This window comes from Neovison vison, chromosome 7, assembly GCF_020171115.1.
Source record: "Neovison vison isolate M4711 chromosome 7, ASM_NN_V1, whole genome shotgun sequence".
In the NCBI taxonomy this organism is placed as follows: domain Eukaryota; kingdom Metazoa; phylum Chordata; class Mammalia; order Carnivora; family Mustelidae; genus Neogale; species Neogale vison.
This window is the reverse complement of record NC_058097.1, coordinates 105,414,135-105,440,503: the sequence shown is the minus strand read 5'-3', so window position 1 is coordinate 105,440,503 and position 26,369 is coordinate 105,414,135. Positions and strand designations below refer to the sequence as shown.

Genomic DNA, 26,369 nt, shown 5'->3' with positions numbered 1-26,369 from the left:
TACGTAAGACGTATACGAGTTGTTGACGTATGTTGGTCATTTGTTCTTACCAATATCTGATTGGAACAAGCATGTCTTGGAAGGTTAGAAGTGCATGGGCATGACTCAAAATCAAATGGATTTTCTCCAAAAAGAAAACAAACAACAATCAGTCACAATGTGTTTTTCAGGATCTAATTGATGGTAGACGTAAAAGCGAGTGTAAGAAGGGGATCTTTTAGACTAGGGTGACCGAAGGGATTCTCTTTGAATAAGGATCTTGAGCACTTGTGTTTTTGGAGCTCATCCTTAAGGCCTGGTCAGGAAGAATCCTGTGTCATGCGTGCATGTCGAGCAATGCAAAAAACGCTCTGCCAGACCCTGGCCCTACGTGGTCTGAAACTAATGGCGGAAATGCATGAGTGACTTAAAGCACGGATGGTGTCGTCCTTCCTATGATTATTGATGTGTGGGTATGCGTGATAGTTTTTGTTTGTTCAAATGTGGGCGCTTCTCTGTGTCTTGTGCCTTGTTCTTTCTCAGCCATGTGTGTCCCCTTCCCTGCCCCCGCCCGCCTGCCCTGTGTGAGGTTTGGGGCGGCCGCATGCCCACGGTCCGGCATAGAGCTTGTGCTTTTGCTGCACTGCAGTCAGCTGGCTTCCTCGGGGTCGGAGCTTCGCCCTCCCCCTTCCCACTCCCTCTCCCTCTCCTCTTCCCATTTTATGATTTTCCAGGCTACCTATCCTTTTGCTTTCCACCTCTTGATCTATCAGAGGCTGATGAGCTCATGAATTTACATATCCCAAATGAGTTTTTCAGTAGTCTTTAATTCAGTACATAACTCTGGTACGACTCAAACTGGGAACCCCCTGAAACTACTTTTCACGTTCAGTTTCGGTGGCAAAATCTTTGGCCTGTGCTAGATACACTCTCACAGCCTAGTCCACTGCCCTCAGGGGCCACCCTCCACCCCTCCCCCGCCCCACAAAGCTCCCTTTCCCCGACTTCTAAAATTTTATAAGTAGTGCAAGCCTTACTAGAATCCTAAAAGCACATGAAATTCCTATCTTAACTTTCTGTTCAATTGCGGGCTCCTTCTGCAGCCCATCCAGAAGGCAAATAGCCAGCAGTGCGCATTATTACAACCGCTATGTCCGCCATCTGTGTATGAACCTCTCTGCACATCTCTCTGTATGAGTACACAACAGTGGCATTCAAAGGCTGTCATTCAGTCGAGGGACTCTGCAGACATTGTGTGTTCTACTCAAGAACAAAGCTAAAGAGGTTTACGAATGGCTGCAGGACCTGAAGATTGTGTTTCAGCCTTGATATGCCGTTTGGAAACAATGTGCTACTGTTTAACGGCGTGAACCAAATTTCTGCTCATGGGAAGAAGGGACAAACTCTCCACAAAAGCTGACAAAGCAGGAAGAACAGGATGACTGAGCTTTTAGATTAAAACTACCGGGGGCGTCTGAACTCTTATGGCTGGTGATGGAAGTAACAGTTTCCATAATATGGCCAAGTGATCAGATGTATGCCGCTTAGGTAAGAAAGAGACCATCGCCTACTTTTTCCTACTGGGAATGGTACTGGAGCCAGGGGGCTACATTTTTATTTCCTTTGAGGTTTTCTTTAATCGTTCTTTTATGACATTTTCTGGGGAAAAAAAAAAAAAGAAAGAAACCCTAATGAACCAAACCCACAAACATTGAAATTTTGCTTGACCTTGACTTTATTTAACTATCTCTAGGATTTCTTGCTGTTTCTAATGTTTGAGGTTTTCCTTAGCCTGGTTTAAGATTGCTACCTCGCACCACTTTTAGAAGCCAGCGACGCATGTTGGAAAGGAGAGGGGACAACCTCAGAGGCACTGAGGAGGCCCAGGGGATGTGCAGCCCATCCTAGACCAGGAACAAGTGCAAAGCACGTCTACCGTGCACGCATGAAATTATCATGCTCAGAATTAATTGCTCCAAAAAAAAAAAAAAAAAAAAGTCCCACATGGGCCAATAGTTAAACTTTTCACTTGTTTAATCAAGTTTAAAGAAGTTTATTGGATACATTTTAATTAGAAGTGACAAGAAGGGTCTCCAACAGATGATATGGAAGTTTAAAGAGAAAAACCAAGAAGGGATTTCCCATGTATCGTTAAATGGTGAAGTTTCCTTTTGGAAAACACCGTCTGCCTCAGAAAGTGCATCTTTGTTTCTTTGAGAAAATAAGAGGTGTATGAGTTTGAACATGAAAGAGAACTACCTCAGTCAAAGCAATTCTAGGAGGTAAATTTTGCTTGTCCTCCCTTCTACCCTCAGTGCCTCAGTACACTCTTCCAATTACACTTATTCAAAAATTATCCAACCATGGCCGAGCACTGTAGACTCATAAAATACAACAGTAGCGCAAAAACAAATTTAACGCCACTAATCGAAACGGCTTCCCACTTTCCGATGTAATCTGAGCAATAGATTCCAGGTGATTTGGTGTATTTTTAAATTTATGCCATTAAAAATGACAGTTTCATCTTTAATGAGGTGTGTATCAACTGTCCGTTGCTTTTTAATGGGAAACTTTGCATATCAGTGATATCTCATAAACGTATTTGTCTTTATTTTCTAAAATTAGCTTTCTCATGCCCTCCCCACGGAAGCAGGCATTCAGCAGTAAAGCCGCCTACTTGAAACATCCTTGTTTAATATGGTTCAGTGGGTGCCAAGCACGTATGTAGAAAGCCTTGATATTCATTGGGCCACGTAGAAGTGAGGGATTAGCCTTCTGAGAACTGCAAATTCATAATTAACTACAGAGAAGTACTTTATGTTGCCCATTTATAACAATTATTCAAATAATTGTATTCATCAGTCTTTATACAATGGATAAAGCTAATTAGAAATAGGAACACTTTCGGCCAATCAGATTTCAGGACAGACAGATAGCGTCCCTACTCAGTTGCCTCTATAATTGAGTGCCTTACTCATTACTTTTCCTTTTGTTGCCTAAATCTATAGTTTGGGAACATCCATAGACTCAAACCCTCCCATTTCTAATTGGCACCCACGGTTCACAATGGAAATTCTTCCTCCAAGAGCTGACACGATGACTTCCTTTCACACCACCAGCCTGGCTATCAATACTCACTTGGCTTCTTTATAAAACGACTTACAAAACCCAAGCTTTTATTGACCATTTCTACATGATTATTTCTGTTACTTTGGGTTTTTTGTTTTTTGTTTTTTAAACCAGTGCGATCAGTTTGACATTGCTTGTTTCCAGAGCGTTCGTTTCATGCTCTGGTTGGTAGTTCACTGAGCATTACTCCCACATCATTCATTCAGCAAATGCTTGCGGAGACTATACTCCGTGCTTGGCTATAGAGAAGGGAAGGATGAAAACTAAAGACCCGCCCCTCTCCCCAACGTCCTTGCGGTTTCATAGGCCCACAAATATTCTTCCAGAGTGACAAATCCCATTAGAGAAGCAGACCCAGAGCCATCAGACTGGACTTTGAGCAGAACGTCAAGGAACAATGAATGGAGGCCTCCTTAGATTGTCTCGTATCTTGGTGGCTCATGATCTTCCTGAAAGGAGCAAGTAAAGCATGAGGAAATGGAATCCCACCCCTAGCCAAGCCTCCTGTTGTTTATCTACCTCCCACTCCCCCTCCTTTGATTCAGACCAGAGCTAGCTGAGAGCTGACCCAGCTGGCCAACGTTGCTGGAGGCTCGGTGTGGACCGTGCAAGCCCTCCCCCGCCCCCCCAGATTAGCTCCTGGCCTAACTGCTTTCTCAGCTTTGAGGGTTTCATTTTTCAGGCATACCACTGATTTTTTTTTTAAATTCTCCTTTTTAAAAAGTCATTTTGCGAATCAGATTTTCTGATGAAGACATAACCTGCAATCTGTAGTTAGCAGATGCTGTACCATTTTGAAATAAGTGATCCAAGATCGTCATAAATTGATAATGAAATGTATTTGTCAGTATTGGCAAAGGATTTCAATTTACGGGAAAATGTGAAATAAAACTTACATACAGCAGTATGTAACCTCTAACTGTATTTGTATTCAAGGGCCATGTCAGAGCATTGACGGTTAACAATCAGGCTTTTTTTTTTTTTTTCTTTTTGCATGCTGTTATGAATGAGTGATTTTAAACATTCACCTTCATGTTTCATGTGCTTTGAAAGCGGAGACTGAGGAATCTTTCTGCCTTGATTGTGTATCAATAACAAAATGAAATGATTGGAGAAATGTACTTATGGATTAATGCATTCAAGCTATCCAAAAAAGAGAGAGATAGCAAGAGATTTGGCTCATGTTTTTTTTTTTTTAAGAAATTCATCCTCAGTTCTGAAGTGTTTTGTTTATGTCCCTTGAGGAATGAAAAGAAAAACGATTTGTTTTTACTTGTAAGGCCTTACTCAGTTGCCCAATTCCGCAGAAGAACTGGACAGTGAGGACCTCTCAGGTAAGGGCTAGTCATTAGGTAAGGCACTGCGGTGTCCAACCTGTGCGTGCTCTGTCCACTTCTACAAAATGGCCATTTGGTTTCCTGGGCAGTTAATTAGCAATTGTGGATTTTGAGATAAAAGGAAAACAAATTTATATTAACACTCTCTTCCTTCTCGCCCCCTTCTTTTTCCGGGGCTAGTGGCATGTATATTTCCGACTGGGACTGAGGGGGTCTGTGCAAGGGAGGGCAGCTCATCATTGGATTGTACGAAAGCCACTGTTTTCCGTGGCGTAAAATACTTTCTATGCTCTGGCTGTATAACGGTTCGAGAGAAATGTTTTGCATTCAAAGCAGTTTAAAGATGTTGGATTATGAGAGATCTTCCTTTTAAAAAGAAAAATAATTCCTATTGACCATCTACTTCTGTAGAATAGACTAGAAAAGCCACGTCATAGTGATCTTAGAGGCAGGGGGGGAGGGGAGGGGGCAGGGAGGAAGGGGGGGGGCCATTGTTTTGTCACACACCATGATGTAAACTAATTATCCACCTCAGACCTTTTTCACAGCACACTGAGCTCTTGCAAAAGTAGGTTTCATGCTTGATTTCAGGATTTAGGTGTTACTAATCCAGAATAAGAAGCATATCCTAAAAGTGGTGGGGGGGTGCGGGAGGAGATTCAAAATGGTCAGAGCTAAACAGTTACATGAGCTACCATGATGTTCTGGGGCTTCCCTGCCAACCAGCTACAGCCCCTTCAGCATTTCGATCGGTTAATTCCTAATAAATCAGTAAAGAAGCCCCCTTCCTCCTCATCACGGTGATGGAGGCACCAAGGCAGAGGGCTACAGATGCTGACTCAAGCCTTTGGAAGGAAGGGGTCCATATTGCCCCTTGTTGAAGAGACTTCACTTCCGCTCCCTTGAATAGTTAATTGCGAGGTGATGGTCCCTGACTGCGGGTTTCACCCAGCGAGAAAATCAGAGCCACCTACTCTTTCCAAGTGCAGAGTTTTCGCCTCTCAGGAGCTTCCATCAAACCTAGAAAACAGGGCGGGTGCCTTTATTTTTCGACGTAGCATGTCCCAGCTTGAGCTTAGCTGTCAGATTTTCCCACCAAGTGGAAGCTGCGAGAGGCCGTGTGGGTTTGCTCACTGCCGCATGCCTGTCGTGGAGCAGGCGCTCGATTGATACTTGTTGGATGAATAAGTTCCAGATCCTAGTGAATTCAATAAATAACTGGAAGATTAGAGAGACAGCCAGCCCATCAAGGAAGGGTTTCATTTTTGCCTCATATGGGTGGGGTATTTAGAGAAATTGCAAAAAACATGACCCTGCTTAGAAGAAGAGATAAGTCCTGCTCCTTGCCTGGAATGTAATGCTATCTGTAAGCAGTCTGCTCTCGGGTCTTGTCCTGACCCTAAAGAACACAGGTGACCCCACGGCCCTGGCAAGGGGAACTTCTCAAGGATCCCAAGAAAGGACTGAGTCCTCACGGTCCTGACCCCTCTTGGCGGCGGCATCACCTGAGGGTCACTGAGATAGGCAAAGGGAATTTTTCTCCTCGTTAGGAAAGCGGGACCACATCAGCCATCCACCCCTTCCGCAAGCATCATCAATTAAGGAACCACTCCGGGTCTCTCCGTCCTGCACCGAGTCATATGCGGTCTTGCTGCAGTTCTATCCATCACACCCGAGTCAGGAGCAGTAAACCAACAACTGTTTGTGCTCCTAATAATTCGGTTAAGTGAATAATTATGTCGTTCCCCCACCCCCACCCCCTCCAGGAACGCTGCAGTCCTGGGTTGCTTGGGAGCCATAAGTCATGTAGAACACTGATGATCTATCAGGCCAGGCTCGGGCTGCCTTTGCATCTGGTTTGATGAACTAATCAAAAACTGATTAGCACCTTTGTTCAAAGGGGATGCTGATTAATCAATTACTATTGATTGTGAGCTTGGCTTCCCTCAGCAGCAAAGAGACATCCAAAGGGGGAGGAAGAAAAAAAAAAAAAAAACAACCAATAAAAATTGAGCAGCTGTCATAGTGTTTAAATTTATTAAAACAAAATACATTATTTTTTATGAAGCTGTCTTGAAATGGGTCACTGAAGGGGAGCATATTGATTGAGAAAGGATGAACTTCTCAAATTTCTGTAGCCTAGAGACTGAATTCAATTATAATACAAGACAAACAGGTTAACACCCGTCTTAAGCAGTCCATCAATAAATTAGAGTAGGTGTTGCGCATTTCATGCTAAACTGTGGTAATGAATAATATTACCATCCATTCCCTTTTCCATCTGGGTGGAAATTTCAGCCTTTCCTTATTACGGATAGATGCTAGATCCTGCATTTCCTTAGAAATAGCGCAGGTCTCTCTTCTGCCCACTCCCCTCATTCACCGCTGCCACCTGAGCTAATGACAGTTTCATAAGCAACATACGGCACTCCGTCCTCACCCAGCAGAGCAAGTTGCCCAGCTGATCCTCCTCTTTAATCTGCATTAAAAAATTATGCTTGTGTGTAGTTCGGTGATTTAATAATTGGCAGACCTGGGGAGCTCTTCCAGTCCTACTTTGAACCCTTTCATTTACTTTTTTGGGTGTTAATGTTATTGACGATGGGCCCATAAGAGTTTCGAATTGTTTTATCAATTACATCTGCTGTTTCCTGGTGACAGCTGGTGGTTATTGCCACCCGTGTGGAATAGAATAACTTTAAGCAGATTTATCCTTCGATTTTGTTTTAAAACTTTTTAAAAACTGTCTGCACTGCCCTGCCTCCCTCCTTTCAGCAATGGAAAGGTCTTTGGGGACTCTTCAGCCGAGTGCCTTGGTAAATACACATTGTGCCAGAGAATGGCCCTCGGGCACTATCAGAGCAGTCCATCAGTCTTGTGCTTCTGAAGCGGAGGCACTGACGAGAAATTCCAGAGCTGTCATGCTTCCCCCAAACATGTTTTCAACTCTTGCTCTACAAATGAGAAAGCGATCTAGAAAAATCCCACATCTCCCTCACAATCTGTAGAAGAGTGTGGGCAGAGGGCAAACCCTAAATGGCTCTGATAATCCGTGCCAGGCATGATAGAAGATTCTGGGTGGGCCAGCTGGCGTCCCCTGAATGATTTCTGAAGGAGACAGGGGCTCACAATACAGTCTAAATGTAGATAATAGAAGCACATCAAGCCCTTTGGACCCCGAGGGTCAGCTCTGGGGTGGGGGGCGGGCTCTGTGACCATCTGGTCCTTGTGAAGGTCCTCAGAGTCGGCTGAACTTGCTTGAAATGTGTGTGGAAAAACTCAATAGACAGAACATTGAGGGTGGGGGGCAGTCCTTGCCCCCACTGACTCGCAATAACGATGATAAAGAAAAACCAGCTGGGCTGTGTAGACAAATTCTAAGTATGGCTTGTAAATCAAGTGTAGTGGTATTTAGCTTGTATACAGCTCTTTTCAGCTTAGAAAAGTCTTTCACAGATGATCTCATTTGCTCTTCGCTGGGCATCGCTGTTGGAGCTCCTGTATGTGCTAGACCCTGGGCCGGGCACCAGGCATGCAGTGGTGAACAACACCGACCAAGAGCACTGTGGCGATCACACCGCAGGCCCCTGCACTGATAGCTCCTTTCTAGTGGGGAAGCCAGGCTCACAACAACGAGATAATGGCGGACAGGGACAAATGTTGTAGAAAAACTTAAAGCGGGTAGAGTAGGCACGAGTGACTGGGACCAGGAAGAGGCAGAAGCCAGTTTAGAGCAAAAGCTCCCCACAGAAGGCCACTGGGACAGGGCGAGGGAGCCAGCCCTGGGAGCATTTTCCTGAGCGGAAAAACCCAGGTTGAATGATTTACTCAAGAGGCAGAGGCAGAATTTGAACGTGCGGGTCTTCGGACCTCTGCAGGAAACAGAGACTAGTTTAAGAGGAGTTCTCCCTCCACCGTGAACACCACGCTTCCTCTGTTCTGGGGTCTTCTCGGGAATCCTTTCCCTCTTAGACCCCTTTCAATTCAGTGTGTGTGTCCAGGGAATGAGGAGAGGAAAGCTAGCCTCTCTGGAGCCCATCGGGGCAGAACCACGTGCTGAATGACCTGGAAAGATCTCTTCTGGCATCAGCTCAAGCTTTTTCTCCTTCGAAGAAGGCCATTGCCTCAGATGATTTCGGTGCCATTGCCCAACATTGTCCGAAATTCTGGGATCATTTTCCCACTGAGATGATCCTATAGGCCGTGGGAAAGTTTGGGGTCACAAAGTTTAAAACGTGTAGAGTTCCTGATTTTAAAATTCTGTTGAACACAAGGCAGTAGACAGAAGCTCGCCTCGGGTCTGTGGCAGCTTGGCCACAGCGCTCCCAGGATGGGAGTTTGGAGGTCATTGAATTGCTGATCTTCCCATAATCCAACATGCTACTGTTTCCCTCGTGGGGCGGAAGGAGGCCATCAAACAGGAGCGTTTCCTCCAAACTAGTGAGGCGCCAGGCTATGCCACGAAATGTGAATTCCAGTTCCACAGGTTGGACACTGCCTTGGGGTGACGTCACCATACTCATTAATCCATCCTCCTCACACCCCCAAATGCCTGAGGTCCACAGGAACATCTTTCTCCAGAAAGAGATTCTAGTGGGAAATGAATGTTTGGAAATACTTTACGACGCTGTCCTCTTTCTCAGCTGTGCACTCTTTGAAGGAGAACTCTGGTTCCATCCTCCCGTGCCTTCCTGTGGCTTCCAAGGGAAAAGGCACTCTCACTTTGAAGTCCTTATTATGAGATGAGTGGAGTGGACTCCTGAGTGTGCCTCCTGGCCTCTGGGGACACGGAGTGTTTGGGAGGACCCCGTCGGGCTCATTAAGGCATTTCTGCTGTTGGGTAAAATAACTAAATCAAGTTTTGGGAGAAAAAAATCAGCATAAGAAATATTTGTTCTCAGTATTTAGCTGACAATAAATACTTCCAGTCCACATGCTCAGATGGGACACCTGGGTCATGACCCGGCCCAGGTGGCCTTCAGCCTTGACCCCACAGGGCAGCTGGGCCATCCGTCAGCCCGGTGCCCTTCTGCAGAAATGGAAAAGGGCCTGGTGACTTCAACTCAGCAGGGGTTTACGGCCATCTCACGGTCCAAGAGCAGCGCCGAGCATACAGTTGTGTCTGTGCGGCCCTTACCCCAGAGAGCCGAGAAGTATGGGCCTGGCATCCATACTATTAAAAACCTGGAAGAAAGCCCCCCTCAGGCTCTCCTATTGTAGATTTAACTGTGACAGACGCTTACTGCGTGTCCATGATAGGCCAAGCCCTGGCCCAGACAGGCACTCTCCCATTCCACATGCTGGCCTTGCGGAAACGACCCTGGGAGGGCATGGCTGTGCTCTGTGGCTCCGAGAGGCTGATTCCCCCCGCCTGCAGTCACAGAGCAGAGGAACAAAGCCCTGTTTGACCCCAGATCCGACCACTCTCCCGTGGGCCCTGTGGGCGAGGAGATCTAACTCTTCTTCGCCTCCCGTCTGGGCCCGTGTCTGGAGGCGCATCTGTAGGCAGTGACCACCTGCGAGAGCCTGAGTCCTCATCATGCAGTGACCATGTACAGCCCGAAGCCTGCGTGCAGAACTTCTCATTTTAAATGAATGCTTACCGAGCTCTCGGTGGCGGGAGGAGGATGCTGACTGCAGTTTTCCTTTAAGTAAGCTTAACGTGGTTCCTTTGAAATGCTCGCAGAGCCGCAGTTAACATTGCTAGAATCCAGTGCAGCTGAAGGGTAGTACTAGCTGCCCGCGAGATGCTCTCTGGGAGCGTCGTGATGTTCCTGCCTTGCATTTACTCCTTCCCTTCCCCTTCCGAAGAAGACAGAACAGAAAGGTTATGTTACGTAGAGGCTAGTGTGCTCCGATATATATTAACATCTTAATGGGAAAGCTGTGCATGTACTGTATACATTTACTACTCTCTGACAAGAGAGAATTAAATGTCAGAAGGATTTGTAGCATCTATAATTGAATTGGTGCTGAGAAAAGCAAATCTTAAGGAAGAATAACATATTAGGATTAGCAAATAATGTGGCATTTTGTCAGTGCATGTCATTCAGCGTGTTCCCCTTCGGTAATAAAGTTGTGGTCTTTAAAAAGCACACTTATTTGTGTTGCCGTACAGGGAGCTACAGTGGGGGATGGGAATGCGGACCTACAGTTTTCAGGTGGTGCCACTTTTTGTTTGTTTTGTTTCATTTCATTTTGTTTTGTCTTCGAGGTCAGATTTTGGTTTTGCCTCTGATTTGGAAATCCCCACCAGCAGGCTTTTTCTTTCTCCCTCGTGAGAAGTAGCAAATGACATCATTAAGCGTCCTCTAAGACAGACTGATGCCTACGGGCCTAGGAAGCTGGAGGCAGCATTTCCATTAGAAACATGGATGCTGAAGGGCTTCTGGGTGGCTCAGAGGGTTAAAGCCTCTGCCTTCGGCTCAGGTCATGATCCCAGGGTCCTAGGATTGAGCCCTGCATCGGGCTCTCTGCTCCACGGGGAGCCTGCTTCCTCCTCTCTCTGCCTGCCTGTCTGCTTACTTGTGATTTCTCTCTGTTAAATAAATAAAATCTTAAAAAAAAAGAAAGAAAGAAAGAAACATGGATGCTGAGAGTTTTTTAATTAAACGGACTTGTCCGGCAAACCCTCAGCCCAGGACAAAGGCTCAAACCAAACCAAGGGACAGAACTGTTGCAAAAAGTCAAGTCTCCACTTTTTTCCAGCTGTTCGTTGGGTACGGAAACGGCAGAAGGATTGGGCGTAGGAATTGCTCAAGATGGAAGCAGACCAGTAGTATTAGAACCCCCATGTTTTAAATACTAATTTCTAAGGTGAGACCTGAGGTGGTCTGTGGCCTAGGGGAAGAAGAAACAGATGGGTGTAAGAGGAGCCCCAGCTCTCCCGGAGGACGTAGATAGCCTGAGCCAGGGATTTTTGAAAATGGGAAGGTAAGCCAACACGGGGTGGCTGTCGTGCCCTCTGCCGTATGTTTGCTCTGTGCATTTATGTTTTAACCAGGTCACACTTCAGCTCCTTAGAGGTCGGGAGCTTGGTGTCCTTTTGGCAAAAAGCCCCGCCCAGGCTGCACGGTGGGCAGGCCACGGTGGCCGTGAGCCTTCTGCCCGGTGACGTCCTCTGCCAGAGTCCCTCTCTGCCAGGAGCTGGTCCGGGACACACAAGCCATGAATCCCTGCCTCTGGCAGCCAAGCCTTCTAGTCTTATCACACATTCACGATGAAGGCATTCCCCTGGCGGTTTCTGTGAGGCGCCCCCGTGCCAGGGGGCGAAGTGCTGGCCCCACTTCATCCCACCAGGACGGTTCTGGCAAGTCGTCTGAGGAGGGAAAGCGAACGGAGAGGAAGGAGTTCCCTGGAGGTGGGGGAAGGAGCCTGAACTTGGCCCTAGCAATCACTTTTCTTGGCAGGCCATCGGGAACCCCTGCCTTTAGAACTGGCCCCTTGATGTTGCATGTTGAGGAATGGAGGGAGCCGGGTCACCTGGCCCAAGGTGAAGAGGACCGAGCAGCTGGGGGCTGCCCTCTTGGGAGTCCCTTTGAAATGTTTTTGTCCCTGCAGTTTCTAAGATGCTGACGCGAGCCCAGGGTGGTGGCAGCTCTGGCCCAGGCGGTAGTCGCCAACTTAACATTTTGTGCGCAGCTCGGAAACTCTCACCTGAAGCCCAGTTGTTCCAGCTTTTTGCCCAAAGAAAAGCCAACTCGCGAATACTAAACAGCTCATGATTGATCTGTCCTTAAAGATACGTACGTATGTCACACTTAGAGCCTTGGACAGGGCTGCAAGAGGGGAGAGTCCTGGCAGGCAGGACTGTGCCACAACCGGGAGCCTGCATGGCCCCTCTTCCCAGTGCCCACAGAGCGCCCCGGAAAGCGGGAACCATGGCACCACCGGGTCAGAGGTACTCAACGTCGCACGTGAAGGGATTGGGGGTGACACTCGTCACTGCACCCAAACGTGCTGAGGTCAAGGCTGGGATAACCTTGATGCCAGCAGCACACACCAAGGAGAAACACGGTGTTTCCTCCACAGGATGATAGGGCCCAGCTTAGTCCCAGAAGTGGGAACACTCTTAGGGACACCTGTTACTTCGTTTCTTTTTTTTTGTTTTTAAAGATTTTATTGATTTGACAGACAGAGATCACAAGTAGGCAGAGAGGAGGAAGCAGGCCCTCTGCTGAGCAGAGAGCCCGATGTGGGGCTCCATCCCAGGACCCTGAGATCATGACCCAAGCCGAAGGCAGAGGATTAACCCACTGAGCCACCCAAGTGGCCCTGTTACTTCGTTTCTTAAAAGCACAAGAAAAAAGACCTTCTAAACCCAAGAGGTGTTTGCCTCACCTAAGGACGAGGCGTGTTTCTAAGTGCTTTCCTTGCCCATGTGTCCTTTCAGGGTAGAAGCCGGGGGCAGCTGTGGAATCTGGCTCTTTGGTTTCCTTCTCTGCGTGATTCAGAAAAAGGGAGGATACCTCCCCAGGGACGTTGGTGGCACCTCAAAGTGGAAAGGTCTGGACCCTAAGAGGAGCAGGACCTTTGAATGATGGTGAAAGTTACTTTCTTAATACGTGGGCCGGAGCTCTCCCTTGGGGAGCAGAACAGGAAAGGCTGGGCCGCTGCGGGACTTGTCAGAGCCACGCTCCTCCTGCAGCCTCCAGCCACTTGCCCACTGCCTCGTGGTGTACAGTCCTGCTGCTGCTCCTCACCCTGAGCGAGGCCCCAGCCCTCAGGTGCAGGCCCTTCTGCCCTCACAGTAACCAGCTTTGACCCCGATCGCCTCCCCGCGGAGGCCAATCGAGAGCGCTCTGCAAACTCTCCCAACAGCCCCCACGTGGAAGCAAGGGAGGAGTGAGCTGAGGCAAGAAAACATGTTGCTCTTCACAGAGGACAGTGAACCCAGGCTGGGGTGCAGAGAGGTGGTGAGGGGCTCACAGACGGCCGTGTTCCCTATAAAGGAAACCTCAGTTGCTTTCTGTGTCCCTCTGCGGTAATTGAAGGCAGGAAAAATGTCTGGGTGATTAACAGGTGGTAGTAAACTTGCTTATCTAGTGAGTATCATAGGATAGTGGGAGAGATCACCCTTGCGAATAAGTATCTGTAAAATATGTATGTCCTTTAGGGCGGGGAAGGTCACTAGAACCCAAGTACTGAATGTGGGCCAAGTGCGGGGGCGACTAGGCACCACTGACCCCATTGAGCCCGAAGTTCATGGGGAGCAAAGATCCAACAAAGAGTTCGGGCTAAGGAAATGAATCCCGCAGATATGCAGCCCGTGAGGTGTTTTGTGGATCGCAGCTTCTCTGTCTCTGGCTTTCTCAGGCTTCTAGAATGTTCCTGTGCCTAGGCATGGAGGAGGCAGTCTTTGAACAGCGGCCACGAGACAGGTTATTTAGGTCTTCCCCAGACAGGTTACTTAGGTCTGTGCCTGGAACCGGGACAGCCTCTCGAAGTTTCTCTCTGCTCTCAGTCTCCCCAGGCTGCTCTCAGCTCCCACCCTCGCTTCCCCTCTCCTCCATGGCTAGTATGGCTATTTTCCCTATCCAAGCCCAAGACCCAGGGAGTCCGTTGAAAGACTCCTATTTTTCCAGTAGGTCTGCAGCTCGTGGCAGTTGGAGATTCGTTTGTTTTCATTCCCACAAGATCCCCCATTTTGACAGCTCCCTAAGGAAAACACCACTTCCTGGCTTTTCTGTTGCTCCCTCTTCCCACCAGCGATGCGGACGCTGACTCTGTGCAATTGGGCGAGAGTCTCCGGGGTGTGAATTGCTCTCCTCGGACAGATACCCTGTGTCGAGGGCCCCCCCACCCCAGGAGGAGCGCCCCCCTCCCACAAGCTGTGTTGTCTCTAAAAGAAGAAGTTTCCACGGCAGAGTTCTGCCCCGATGAGATGACTTTCAAGACACAGAGGCTGTTGCCTCCGCAGTAGGCAACAATTTTGGCCGAGGAGGGCGATTCGTCTCCACCACGTTTCAAGTCGAGCTTATTAGACAGGTTGCTGGAGGGGCTCGCACATCACGGAGCGGGCTAATTGGCTGCAGTGCACTCTGCCTCCAACCCATCTCCCTTCTCCAATTAAACTCCCATCATCCTGTTGTCCTGGGCGACCTGCTGCTGCCTCCAATCTGGCATTTCTGTTTGGGTTGGGATTTTTGGGCTTTTTTGGTCCTCGGAAAGGTAACTTAATGAAACACTTTAAATACTTTATTTTTTTTTTAATTTAAACTCTTTTAATTAAAGCACTTTTCGTGGAACCCTCGGTCACCAGTTCTTTCCCCACATCCTTCAGTACTTAATCTCAGAGCAGAATTGGAAATATCGATAGAAAGTGTAAATCACGCCCTCCTGCTGAAAGCGTTGTATCAGGTTTCGGCTCAAAAGAGCACCATTACCTTTAGCTGTCACGGATCTGTACACTTGATCGATAAACTTCAAATATTATTAGAGGTGGAGGCTTCAGAGATTTGCTCTGTTCTTTGGAGAGAGACAGAGATAAATCTTTCTTAAAAATTGACTTGAATTTGCACTCTCCGTCTTCCTGGTGAAATGCATTTCTCTCAGGCGTCCAGCAACTGCAAGGGGGACAGATTTATAGGGCCATGTGCTTCTTGTACTGAAAGATTTAAATGGTAAATCCTTCACATATGACTTCACAAATCATGTAAAGTTAAAAGATTTTTACCGTTTCTGTTGCTGCTGTGCTTAAATTGTAAGGTACAGCTAGTAAATCATTTTAATGGAGGTGTCGTACTTGACTCAATAAAAAAAAAGACAATGGTTTAGCTTCCACTCCAAAATGTTAATGTATTAATCAACGGGAGAATAATTGTTTTTTACTACATTATAAATCTCGGGTGCCATTAGGACTTCAGCAAGGGGTGATGTAGCCACATTCCTAAATTAAAATTGTTTACACTGCCATACATCCATTCCGCATCGCCATAGCTCATTCTGGGTTCATTTTGGAGTTGTTCCCCAGCCAAACGTGTCGTTCCTCCGTCGGAAGAAGACGCCCTGAGGGAGTGATGCTTATAAAGGAAAATTAATTGCCTCGTGAAGTGTTAAATAAATAAAAGGAAACCCGTCTGTGGCAATGGACAATTATTCCTTGCTGTCTGTTTTTTGAAATAGGTTTTTAGATTTTCGAAGGAGGCTTACTCCCTCCTACATCCTGAATGTAGCGAGCATGTCACCTGTCTTTAGTTTTATAAGCCTTGTTTTATCTCGAGGCGGCTGTGGCTTGTGAGCTCCCTTCCCTATGCTCGTGCCCGGCGGGGAACAAGTCACTGGGCAGCTACTGAAAGCTCCTGCCGCCTCCCCTGCAGGGCCCGAGGGAGCCATCCCCAGTGCCCTTGAGTAGCTAGGGGGGCCTCCTGGTTGGGATCTGCGGCAGGACACAGACGGAGGGAGCGCTAAGACCAGGCCAGCACCGGACAGACCGTTTCTTCTCTCCCTGGTCCCTTAGTGCTCCTCCGCTGCGTATCACAAAATTGCCTTGCGGGGAAAACAGATCAGTCCGGCACTGGACAGGTCAGTGTGTGCCCTTGGTGTCACCGGATCCACCTGGCTTGTTGCTCTGACTCCATTAGAAAAGAAGGTGACCTCCGATCCGGAGGCAGTGTGGCCAGGGCTGCTGGTGTCTTGCCACGAGCTCGACAGCCCTGTCCCTTTTCTGCTTCCGACAGATTCTCGAGCGGGCGAGGAGGGCGCCATCCGAGCGGTGGATCACGCCGTGATCGGCGGCGTCGTGGCCGTGGTTGTGTTCGCCATGCTGTGTTTGCTCATCATTCTGGGCCGCTATTTTGCCAGACATAAAGGTAAGCAAGGTGCTCTGGCAGGCAGAAGGTCTCCCGCCATCACCGCCCCTGCCTCTGGGGACTGGACAAGGTTTTCTTCCATGGGCGCTTTCGATTATGTGGTCACACAGCCTTACCGAGGTTTCCCGAAACTGGGAGAGGAAAAAAACAGAAATCTTAGCAGCTGCTGATGAGGACTCCAAGGGCTGATGAGCGCTTCTTGATTTGGATTTTCTCTAAAAGCTTTCTAGACGCGTGATTCTGCACTCCGTAATTGGGCCTGGAGCAAAAATTGTAAAAATAGGGGCCGGGGTGTGAGAGGTGGGGCGTGAACCCCAAAGCCATCGACATGGGAAGAACGTGCCCGTACCCTCTGCTGCTTTTTGGGAAGCAGGTGGACACGCAGTGCTGCCTGGTCCCAAGCTCCGGGGAGGATGGTCACAGCGGCTAGAATAGTTCCTTGCTTTGATGTGCTTTAAAAGCCACATAAATATGTATTTTTTAAAAAATTATCAGTGCAATTGATTTAAATTGCCATTAATCATCACACTTATCAGCTGTGCAGCCTGGATGGGCAATCATCTTTTCCAGCGCTCCTCCTCTGTGCCCCATGCTGCTCTGGTCCTCTTCCCCCGCTCTTGGTAATTTATTCTCCCTCTTTGTCGGCCCCATCTCTCTCCGCTCTTTTTCTCCCGCTCTGTGCAGTGAGCTTGTGGGGTTTTCCTATAGCATTAACCGCAGCCGCTTGCATACCACTGGATCGTAGAATTGGGGTTTGGGGAAGGCCCCCTGAGCCCAGCAATGGAGGCCCAAGGAACTTGAAACCACCTTGAGCACCCACAGTGGCCATCTCTGTGGGGACCATTTGGGAACCCTCTGCCCTGTCCAGGAGGCAGCCCGCTGAGCCGAGAACGCCCAGCCTCTTGGCTTGATAGAGCCTGGGAGAGGATGCCAGAGAGCAGGGGTGAGTCGAGTCAGCAGCTGTGGAGAACGAGGGGCCAGAGGAAAGAAAGGGACAGGAGGGGGACATTGGACCGCCTGCCTGCTCAGATTTGTCATGGACGAAAACCTGAAAATACCACCACTGTATCAGCCTTTTTTTCTCCTTAAGAATCTTCAAGAATACACTGTATCACGGGAGGAGGGCTATTGGGTGATGGTAGGCGGGGCGAGCGTACCTAGATGTCCTGCTGAGGGGCAGCCCTCATCTCTCTCCATAAACTCCCGTAAACGGCTGGGACCTGCCGATGAGAGTGTCTCCCCCTTGGAGCATCCTGTGTGTCGTCATTCTCCAGTGGCTGTGTCAATTAGCGAATCCATGAATCCGGGTCCGGGCTAGAGTCCCACCTTGAGCAAGACTCACTTGTCCCTTAAGACAGACCCCAAGTCTTGATCCCAAGGGTTACGATAACCAGCTGCTTCTCGATCGGGAACCCCACGCTGAAGCGGGAGGCAGAAGACAGTCAAACGTGCCCATGCGGGCCCCCGCTGATGCACAAGGCAGCCAGGGCTCCCACAGACAGGAGGGGGGGGCAGATAAACGAGCTGAGGCGACAGTAGAACATCATCAGGGCCCTAATTCATTAATTGGCTAATTGCTCTTCCTTGCTTTGGTCTTTAACCATGTGCGCGCACATCTCTGGTCATTGGTCCTGGCGTTGACTGTTCACACGTCAGTCAGCAGCTCTCCAGCTTTCTGCATTTTTAGCTCCCACTCACGTCTTCTTCTGCCGACACCCTCTGGTCATAATCACGGCTCTAATGTCTCATTTGCTGAATTATATCGCAGCGGTTCAGTTGGAGTGGTGCCTTTGGAACCCCCGGATGCCCATTTGTCTCACCCACCTCGCTTTCTCCTTCCAATTGTTTTTTTCCCCTCTGCTGCCTGCACACCACTTCGGCTGATGATGGCCATAAAGCAAGTTGCCATCTCTGTACCACTTTGCACAGAGGCCATCAGACAGTCACGGTGATTTACCCCTTCATCTTTCAGGTACATACTTCACTCATGAAGCCAAAGGAGCCGATGACGCAGCAGACGCAGACACAGCTATAATCAATGCAGAAGGAGGACAGAACAACTCCGAAGAAAAGAAAGAGTACTTCATCTAGATCAGCCTTTTTGTTTCAATGAGGTGTCCAACTGGCCCTATTTAGATGATAAAGAGACAGTGATGTTGGAACTTGCGAGAAATTCGTGTGTTTTTTTATGAATGGGTGGAAAGGTGCGAGACTGGGAAGGCTTGGGATTTGCTGTGTAAAAAAAAAAAAAAATGTTCTTTGAAAGTACACTCTGCTGTGACACCTCTTTTTTTTGTTGTTGTTGGTTGGTTGGGTTTTTTTGTTGTTGTTATTGTTTTTCTTTTTCGTTTGTTTTTAAGTTTTATTTCTTCCTACCAAGTCAAACTTGGATACTTGGCTTTAGTTTGAGTAGACTGCAGAAATTCTGTGCCTTGTTTTTTGTTTGTTTATTGCGTTCCTTTTTTTTTTTTTTCCTCTTTTTCCTTTGTGCGCATTTATTTTTCTCCAAAAAAATTTTGGATTTTTTTTTTTTTCCAAAATCTCCCATTTTGGAATTTGCCTGCTGGGATTCCTTAGAATCTTTTTTTCCCCTGATTTTGTTGTTGTTTTTGCTTTTTTTGTTGTTGTTATTTTTTGAAGAAACTGCTTTCTCTTCAAAGTTCAGTTCCATAAAAGGAGAACCAGCACAGTTTAGATTTCATAGTTCAGAATTTAGTGTGTCCATAATGCATTCTTCTCTGTTGTCGTAAAGATTTGGGTGAACAATGAGGACTCTTTGCTGCTACCCATGTTTCAAATACGTAGAGCAGTGAAGACTAGAAACTTAGACTGTGATTCAGAAAATGTTCTGTTTGCTGTGGAACTACATTACTGTACAAGGTTATCTGCAAGTGAGGTGTGTCACAATGAGATTGAATCTGTCTTTAATTCTGTATCTGTAGACGGCTCAGCATAGATGCCCCACACTGTCCAGAAAGGTTTGGGGGCGGAAAGGGCTCCTCCTTTTTCAATGCCCTAAATGGACCTGACAGGTGAGGTCTGTTCCTTTTATGTAAGTGGACAAATTTGAGTTGCCACAGGAGGGGAAGTAGGGAGGGGGGGAAAGCTAGTTCTGCTCTGGTTATTTCTGTTCCAAACGATTCCATCCGCCTTTCCCAATCGGCCATACTTCTCACTAATTTGTAGGTAAAAGCAAGTCCGCGTGGCGTGTGAATGACTGGATGGAACAGGGTTGGTTTTTTGTTGGTTTTTTTTTTTTTTTCTTTGTGCTTAGTTAGGAAGGCAGTAGGATGTGGCCTGCATGTACTGTATATTACAGATATTTGTCATGCTGGGATTTCCAACTCAAATCCGTGTGAAACTTTCATTCCTTCAGATTTGGCTTGACAAAGGCAGGAGGTATAAAAGGAGGGCCGGTATTGTTCTCACACTGGTCTGCTGTCGATCTCAGTTCTCGAAAGGTCAGAGCAGAGGTGGAAAAACAGCATGTAGGGATTTTCAGTTACTTAATCAAAACTCAAATGTGAGTGTTTTTATCTTTTTACCTTTCATACACTAGCCTTGGCCTCTTTCCTCAGCCTTAAGAACCATCTGCCAAAAATTACTGATCCTCGCATGATGGCAGCCATAGTGCATAGCTACTAAAATAAGTTACCTTGAACATATCTTAGATGGGGAGCCTCGGGAAAAGGTAGAGGAGTCAAGTTACCATTTGCAATTTTTTAAAGCAATGTGGGGATTTTCACTGATACGTCTAGGAAATCTAGAAGTAGTCCCGAAGGACGAAAACTAAAAACTCTTACCATATGTTTTGGTAAGGCTTCCGACTCCAGAATACAGTCCCTATGGAAAGATGGCATCAAAAAAGAGATCTATATATATATAAATATATATTATATAACATTTTCAGTGAGTAATTTTGGATTTTGCAAGGTGCATTTTTACTATTGTTACATTATGTGGAAAACTTACACTGATTTATTTAAGGGGGAAAAAAGTATCAACTCTTTGTTATTTGAAAGTGTGTTTATTTTTCTTGTCTTTGTTTTAACCTTTGATAGAACCATTGCAATATGGGGGCCTTTTGGGAACGGACTGATATGTAAAAGAAAATCCATATTGAGCAGCATTTTGTTTTCCCCCCTCCTATCCCTAGGCACTTAACCAAGACAAAAAGCCACAACGAACATCCATTTTTCAATGAATTTTATAACGTGCAGCTCTATTCCGAGCCCTTAGCACCCATTCTGAGCATAGTATAACCGCATCAAAGGGTGAGAACCATTTAGCATGTCGTTGAAAGGTCTTTTCAGTTGTTCTTTTTAGGGGGAAGAAAAAAAAAAAAGCCTACCATTGCTCTCAAAATTGGCATCTCATTTTTGGGACCTCCCATCTTTGTTTTGAAAAGTGTACAGTAGTGCAGTGTTCCTGATGTAACTTTATGGCTTACAATGTTGACATGTCTCAGGTTCATGTGTTTCGATTGGTGTTTTCCGTCTCAGGTAGATTGCAAAGTGTAGGCCCCACACATTGGAAAAGAAAAATAAATAAATAAAAATAAAGCAAAAACAGGAAATTATGGGTTTTAGTTGTATATTGGTTTATGTATTTTTTCTTAAGTATACAGTGCACTGTTTGAAATGTATTGTTGAGTATTACTTTGTACAGGTTGATCACTTTTTTTAGAGTGAAGAAAGAACAAACTTGTTTTTTGTGTTTTTTAAAGGAATATAAAATAATGAAGGATGTATAATTGATGCCAAATAAGCTTGTTCTTTAGTCACACCGACGTCTTATTTTTCCCTTTAGGCCAGTTCTGTTTTTAAGGTGTACATGAACAATGTTATGGTGTAAGAAATTCCATATCCATATGTTCCCATTCGCATTTTGTATTGGTTCATGTATACCATTTTTACAAAAAAAAAGAAAAAAAAAAGAAGTACTATAAAATATCTGTCTTCTTAATAAAAAAAATTAATGTTACGAAGTGATCCTTTACTCTCTTTATGGACTTCTTACGGACGCTGGGGCGCGAGAGAAGAGATGGGGGCCGGGGTCCAGCTTCCTCCCCAGGGTCGGGCGTGGAGTCTGCCGGAGGCGGGCAGTAAGAGCCTGGAGAGGCTGCCGGCCGGGGCTGCGAACTGCTGTCTCTCTCCTCCGCTCACCCTCCCTGCCCTTGCTCTCTTCTCCCCCACTCTGCACAGGTGGGCCAGGTTGTCTGGCCTCGTGGACTCAGCGATTTGTGCAGGTGCGCGCCGGGCAGGGCAGTGATGGGCCGGCTGGGAGGGCCCCTGCCGCCGCTAATTCGCCTCCGCCCTCCCTCCCTCCCCCTTCACCCGCCACCCCCACCAACTTCCCTGTGTTGGCTGTTCCACCTGTCTCTGCCTTCGGGATTTCGTGTCTTAACAGTTCATTCTGCCTTCTTCATTTCAAGCGCTCTCTCCTGTAACGCAAGGATGGTCCGCAGGGGACGTGCGCGGCCACCTGCGGGAGCCGGTTCTCACTCGCTGCTTAGGCACCCGGACTTCAGGACAGGCACACAGCAGGATCCCGTGCGCTGTTGCCCCCCTTGCCTTGCAGGCCCAAGTGAGCAATGACTGCACTTCATGTGACTGATCTCACAAATCAGCAGATAATGTGAGCAGCCCCAAACCGCCCTTCGCCCAGCTGGGGCGGAGCTTCCTTTTCTCTCTCTCTCGGGCAGGTAATGCGGAGAGCTCAGCCGAGGAAGGAAAGGTAAGCTCCCGAAAAGTCCAAGGCTGTGCATCTCACTCCTCCGGCCTGGTCTTGTCTCTTGCCTATCTCTGTATAAAACGGCGGATCGGATACACAGTTTCCTGGCAGTTTCCTGGCGTCTGCTGTGTGTTCCTGTTGTGATATCCAACCGGGAAGTGTGTGACAGTCGCGGGAGACTAGCCAGGGCGTCCGTCCCACCCACGTGAAACTGGGCCTCAGACCTGGGAGCCCTGCCAAATGATGGTTAAGGAGCTCCCAGAGTCCTGGGGGAATTTCTTGGGAGAAGGGAAAGGGGCTGGAGAGTCAAGACAGCTTCCTGGAGGAGCTGGAGTCCCAGGGGCCCGAAAGCATGGGTTAGAATTGAGGGAATGGTAGCTGAAGGCGCCGAGGGCAGTAAGCCCAACCAGCCTGCTGGCGTGGGGTGGGGAGAGAAAGCAAGCCAGATGAGACTTGGAAGGTGGGATCAGTCTGTGGCTGCCCTCAAAGCCCGGGCAGGAGAATCATGGTTTCAAGGGCCAGTCTGGGCCTCGGTCAGGGGCATAGAGCCATGGGAGCACTAATTCATCACAGCTTTTTCAGAAGGTGATAGAGGGCAGAGATTAGGAGGACGGGCTCCTGCCCCTGCTCCACCACACACGCTAGCTGTGAAACCTCAGGCCGGTGACCCACCCTGCCTGGCGTTGGTCTCCTGCTCTGGAAGGTAAGGGTCCCCATAAATGTTAGGAGAAATACATGAGAGAGGCAGAAAGTGCTTAGCAAATAAGGTGCCAGACACAAAGTCAGCCGTACAGGATGGAGGGAGATGGAGTAAAGGGATAGAGGCTTCCCCCATGGCTACCAAGAGGTGGGTACCGTCCGTCTGAGGGAGCTCTTCAGGACCCTCTGCGTGTGGACACCGCATATCCTCGTGAAGCTTGCCTTGGAAGATGTAACCACCTCTGTCCCCTGGTCTGTAGCATGATGATCCAGATTCAGCCGTGACCTACAGGGCAGGGACCCAGGTTCACTGAACTGAGGCAGGTGGGGGGGCAACTTGGCGCACACGGGGCCCTTAGAGTTCTGCAGGGCATGCAGATGAGGAGGCGCCAGGGGCAGCCCATGTGAGCTTGATAAGTTGCCCAGTCGCTGGTTTGGCGTGGGAGCGAACACGGCCCTCGTGCGCTCCGGAGGGTTCTCACGAATGTTTTGGCCTGCTTGCATTCTCCAAATACATCAGCTGGAACCCCGAGGTGATATGCGGGTGTTAATTGGTGCAATCTTTCACTGTCCTCTGTCTACTTGAGATGTAATTCTTGTTCTGCCGTGGACTTTCCCCGTGGAGAAATGTTCCTTTGAGTCTGTCATCCAGAGCCTTAAAGCAACCAGGCAGGCACCGTGCTACAGGTAGGAGGACCCCGCCTGAGTGAAAGCGTTTTGTTTCCTTGTGAATTTGCCTCAGACCCTTTTTGTCAGGGTACCGAGCACGCGGCCCTCATTCATAAAGAACTGGCAGCACCCCCGTGCCTTCAGAGGGAAAAGTCTGTCCACAGCCGCACATGTATACCTTGGAAAGATTTCCAAAATGAAGCAGTTGGGTGTCCTAAGCCACTGCCCAGGACTCTTGACTGCCTTCCAAAGACCTTGTAGGCCAGTGGTCACACAGTGGCAGGCACACAGTAGGCACCCAGCAAGGAGTAGGCCAGAGACTGGCCGAGCACCGGGCGGCTGAGTTGCACTTTTGACTTAGTGTGAAGGTCACCAGTTCTGTGTCTCAAAAACCTTGACATTTGCAAGTCCATGCTCGGTGTAGGCAGCTTTCCCGCCGGTCTGGAGGACCTGACTGCTTTGCTAACAGCCGGGTCATCCTCACAGACCTGCTGGGACAGAGTATCTGTTCTCCCACAGGGAAGGACGGATTTGGGAGTGGCTAAGTGGAGCCTCATTCTTGCTACCGTATATTGTGAAGGGCCTTCACAATGAGGCTGGGCACCTTAGAAAAATTCAAACCAGGTTTCTTGCCTTGTTCGTGCTCATCTCAAAATTGTTCCGTGTGCCCCTGATAGGAGGCATGGTATTTGATGCCCCCAAGTTGCTCTGCCACTTCATTACACATGCCAAAAACAGGGCATCAGGCACAAGAATAATGCAAGCACCCCAAAACTGAGACTTGAAATCAGGAATCTTTTTGCAAGTCTTCCCGACCTCCCTTTCCCAGCTCTGCAGTACCCAGGAAATTGGTTGAGGTCATTTTTCAGTCCAAAGTCTACTGCCCCTGCTGGCCAGTGCTGGGAATTGCACCTCAGTCCTTGCATATTTGGCTCTGGAATGCATCCCACCGAGGAACAGGAGTTAAAATCTACTGCTTTTTCTCTCGCCCATACACCCACAGTCTGTCCCATTCCACTCCCTCCTAACTCTCCGTGGCTTTGAGCTGTGGGGGCGGCGATTCTGGGAAAAGTGAGGAATGCTAGCGAGGCTCGCTCTGGGCCTGCGACTTCAGCCGCCCTCCAAACGTGCACCCGCTCAGTCATATTTCAGACACACGATCGCCTTAAATTTTCCTTAAGTGCTATCTTCTCAGGTTAATTAATCACCAGGCTCAAACTTGCTGTTACCAGCAGGAAGTCCATCCTGAAGTCAGCAATGTCACGATTGCATCTTCTAATACTGTTTATCCTGCATTAGTGTTTACTTAGGGGGAAAATTGATCGGTAATTGATATTTCAGTCTTCCAGAGCTGGTGTTGGAAGAGCCTAATGCAAGCCTTTAATAGCAAGCAAATATTTAAATCCCTTAATGGTTGCTGAATATTGAAATGTGTGACTTTATTACTCTTTTTGGTTTGTTTTCTCTGTAGTTGTGTATTTCATCGTTTAAACTTGCAACAGATGCTGGCAGGCTCCAGTCTAGCTAATCCACAAAAGCTGTTTGCCCAGACACAGCAAACCTGATTAAAAAGTATTGCTATGGAAGGAAGTCTTCTGCACTAATCAGTCTCTGTTAGCTAGTGACGAAATTACTATCCATCTCTCTCTCTTTCTCTTTCTCTCCCTCTCTCTAGGCCTGTTTTCTCTAACCTCCTCTCCCAGAATAAAGTGATGGGGGCAGCTATAGTGTTGCAATTAGGAGCATGAATCTTTTATCGTTTGGACAAGGAAGGGAAAATGCCATTACTGTCAACTGAAATGTCCTACTTGGGTTTTTTGCTCCTACTTCCCTGCCAAAGCCCATTGCTGCTGCTGAAAGTTTATAACATTCACAGCTGTTCTTGATGGCTTGATTCTTAACACAGCCAGAAATGTAGCCCGGGAGATGCTTAAGACAGTTTATGGAAAATATTAGATTTCCTTGCAGAGACACCAATGCATCGAGAAGGGTCTTGAGTCACATTAGACCCAGCCAAGATCACCAATTTTCTCCCTTTCTGGCTTCAATTGCAAAAGCTTATTGCTAAAAAAAAAAAAAAAAAAAAAAAGCCCTCTTGAATCCTCTGTGTTTTCCCGGTTGGTTTCTATCAGCACCCACAAGTCTCTGGCTGTGGCGGCCACTGTCACACCACCCATCTCCAGCAGCCGTGGGATCTGACCAGAAGCAGTGCCTTCAGAAGTGGAAAGAGCGGGACGCTACAGAGTGGACAAGAACTCCCCGGGGACCCAACCGATGGGAGCTGAGATTAGGTCATCCAGCCTGGCGGCTCCAGAGACAGAGGTGGCTCTGGTCAAGGCCGCCACCGCCGCCGCCGCCATCCTAGCCCAGAGGTGGGGGCCTTCCCTGTGTGGCAACCCCGTGGGGTCCTCAGGAATGCCAAGAAGTGACGTAGTGAGTTTGCTAGCTCCAGCCATACAGCCCTTAGGTAGGAACTTCCAGAAACCAAGCTCCCTTTGGCAGGTCCAGAGGGAGTGGCTCCTCAGTCACCAGTGCTCAGAAGGCTACGAGGACAAAGCAGCCAACCGTGCATCATCACGAGGCTGCACTCTCGGACTGTTTCTGCAAATGCATGTCCAAAGCCATGTGTTTCTTCGCCCCAGAGTGCCTCCCCAGTCACGCCGGGAAGGAAAGGTAGCGGGCACGGCCGGCAGGCACCAGCCGCCTCCCTCCGCCCCCCCTTCCCCGGCCCCTCTGCTCTAGCTGTGGCCACAACCGCCCCCCCCAGCCGGTTGCTGCCACTCCCCCACTGTTTTCATTCTCTGCTTTCTCCTAAATGGAAACCATTAATCATACTAAATTGTGCAATGTTTCCATGATAGGGAGAATGCTGATGGCAAAAATCATTCTCCTTTGTTGTGCCAGGCAGGCAAAAGGCAGAAGTATTCGCTCATTGCCCTGCCCAGTTCCTTGCAAATGCTGACCGTGTGTTTGCCCACGCAGCTGCCTCTGTGCACACAGCTTATTCTAGCAC

At 48.0% G+C, this 26,369-nt stretch overlaps 1 protein-coding gene across 6 annotated transcripts in view; it reads left to right on the top strand.

Moving 5' to 3' along the window:
* The window catches only part of CADM1 (cell adhesion molecule 1), a 325,324-nt gene extending 304,086 nt beyond the window's left edge, over positions 1-21,238 (top strand). For 3 of the 6 annotated variants that reach the window (XM_044257892.1, XM_044257889.1, XM_044257887.1), the window contains 2 exons: positions 16,124-16,255; positions 18,228-21,238. In XM_044257892.1, the coding sequence (XP_044113827.1) occupies positions 16,124-16,255; positions 18,228-18,346 (251 nt within the window). In that variant the 3' untranslated portion in view covers positions 18,347-21,238. Of the gene's footprint in view, positions 1-4,388; positions 4,443-12,842; positions 13,001-16,123; positions 16,256-18,227 lie in introns of those variants that run through there. The other 3 variants (XM_044257886.1, XM_044257888.1, XM_044257890.1) reach the window with 2 other exon arrangements.
* The last annotated feature ends 5,131 nt before the right edge of the window (positions 21,239-26,369 follow it).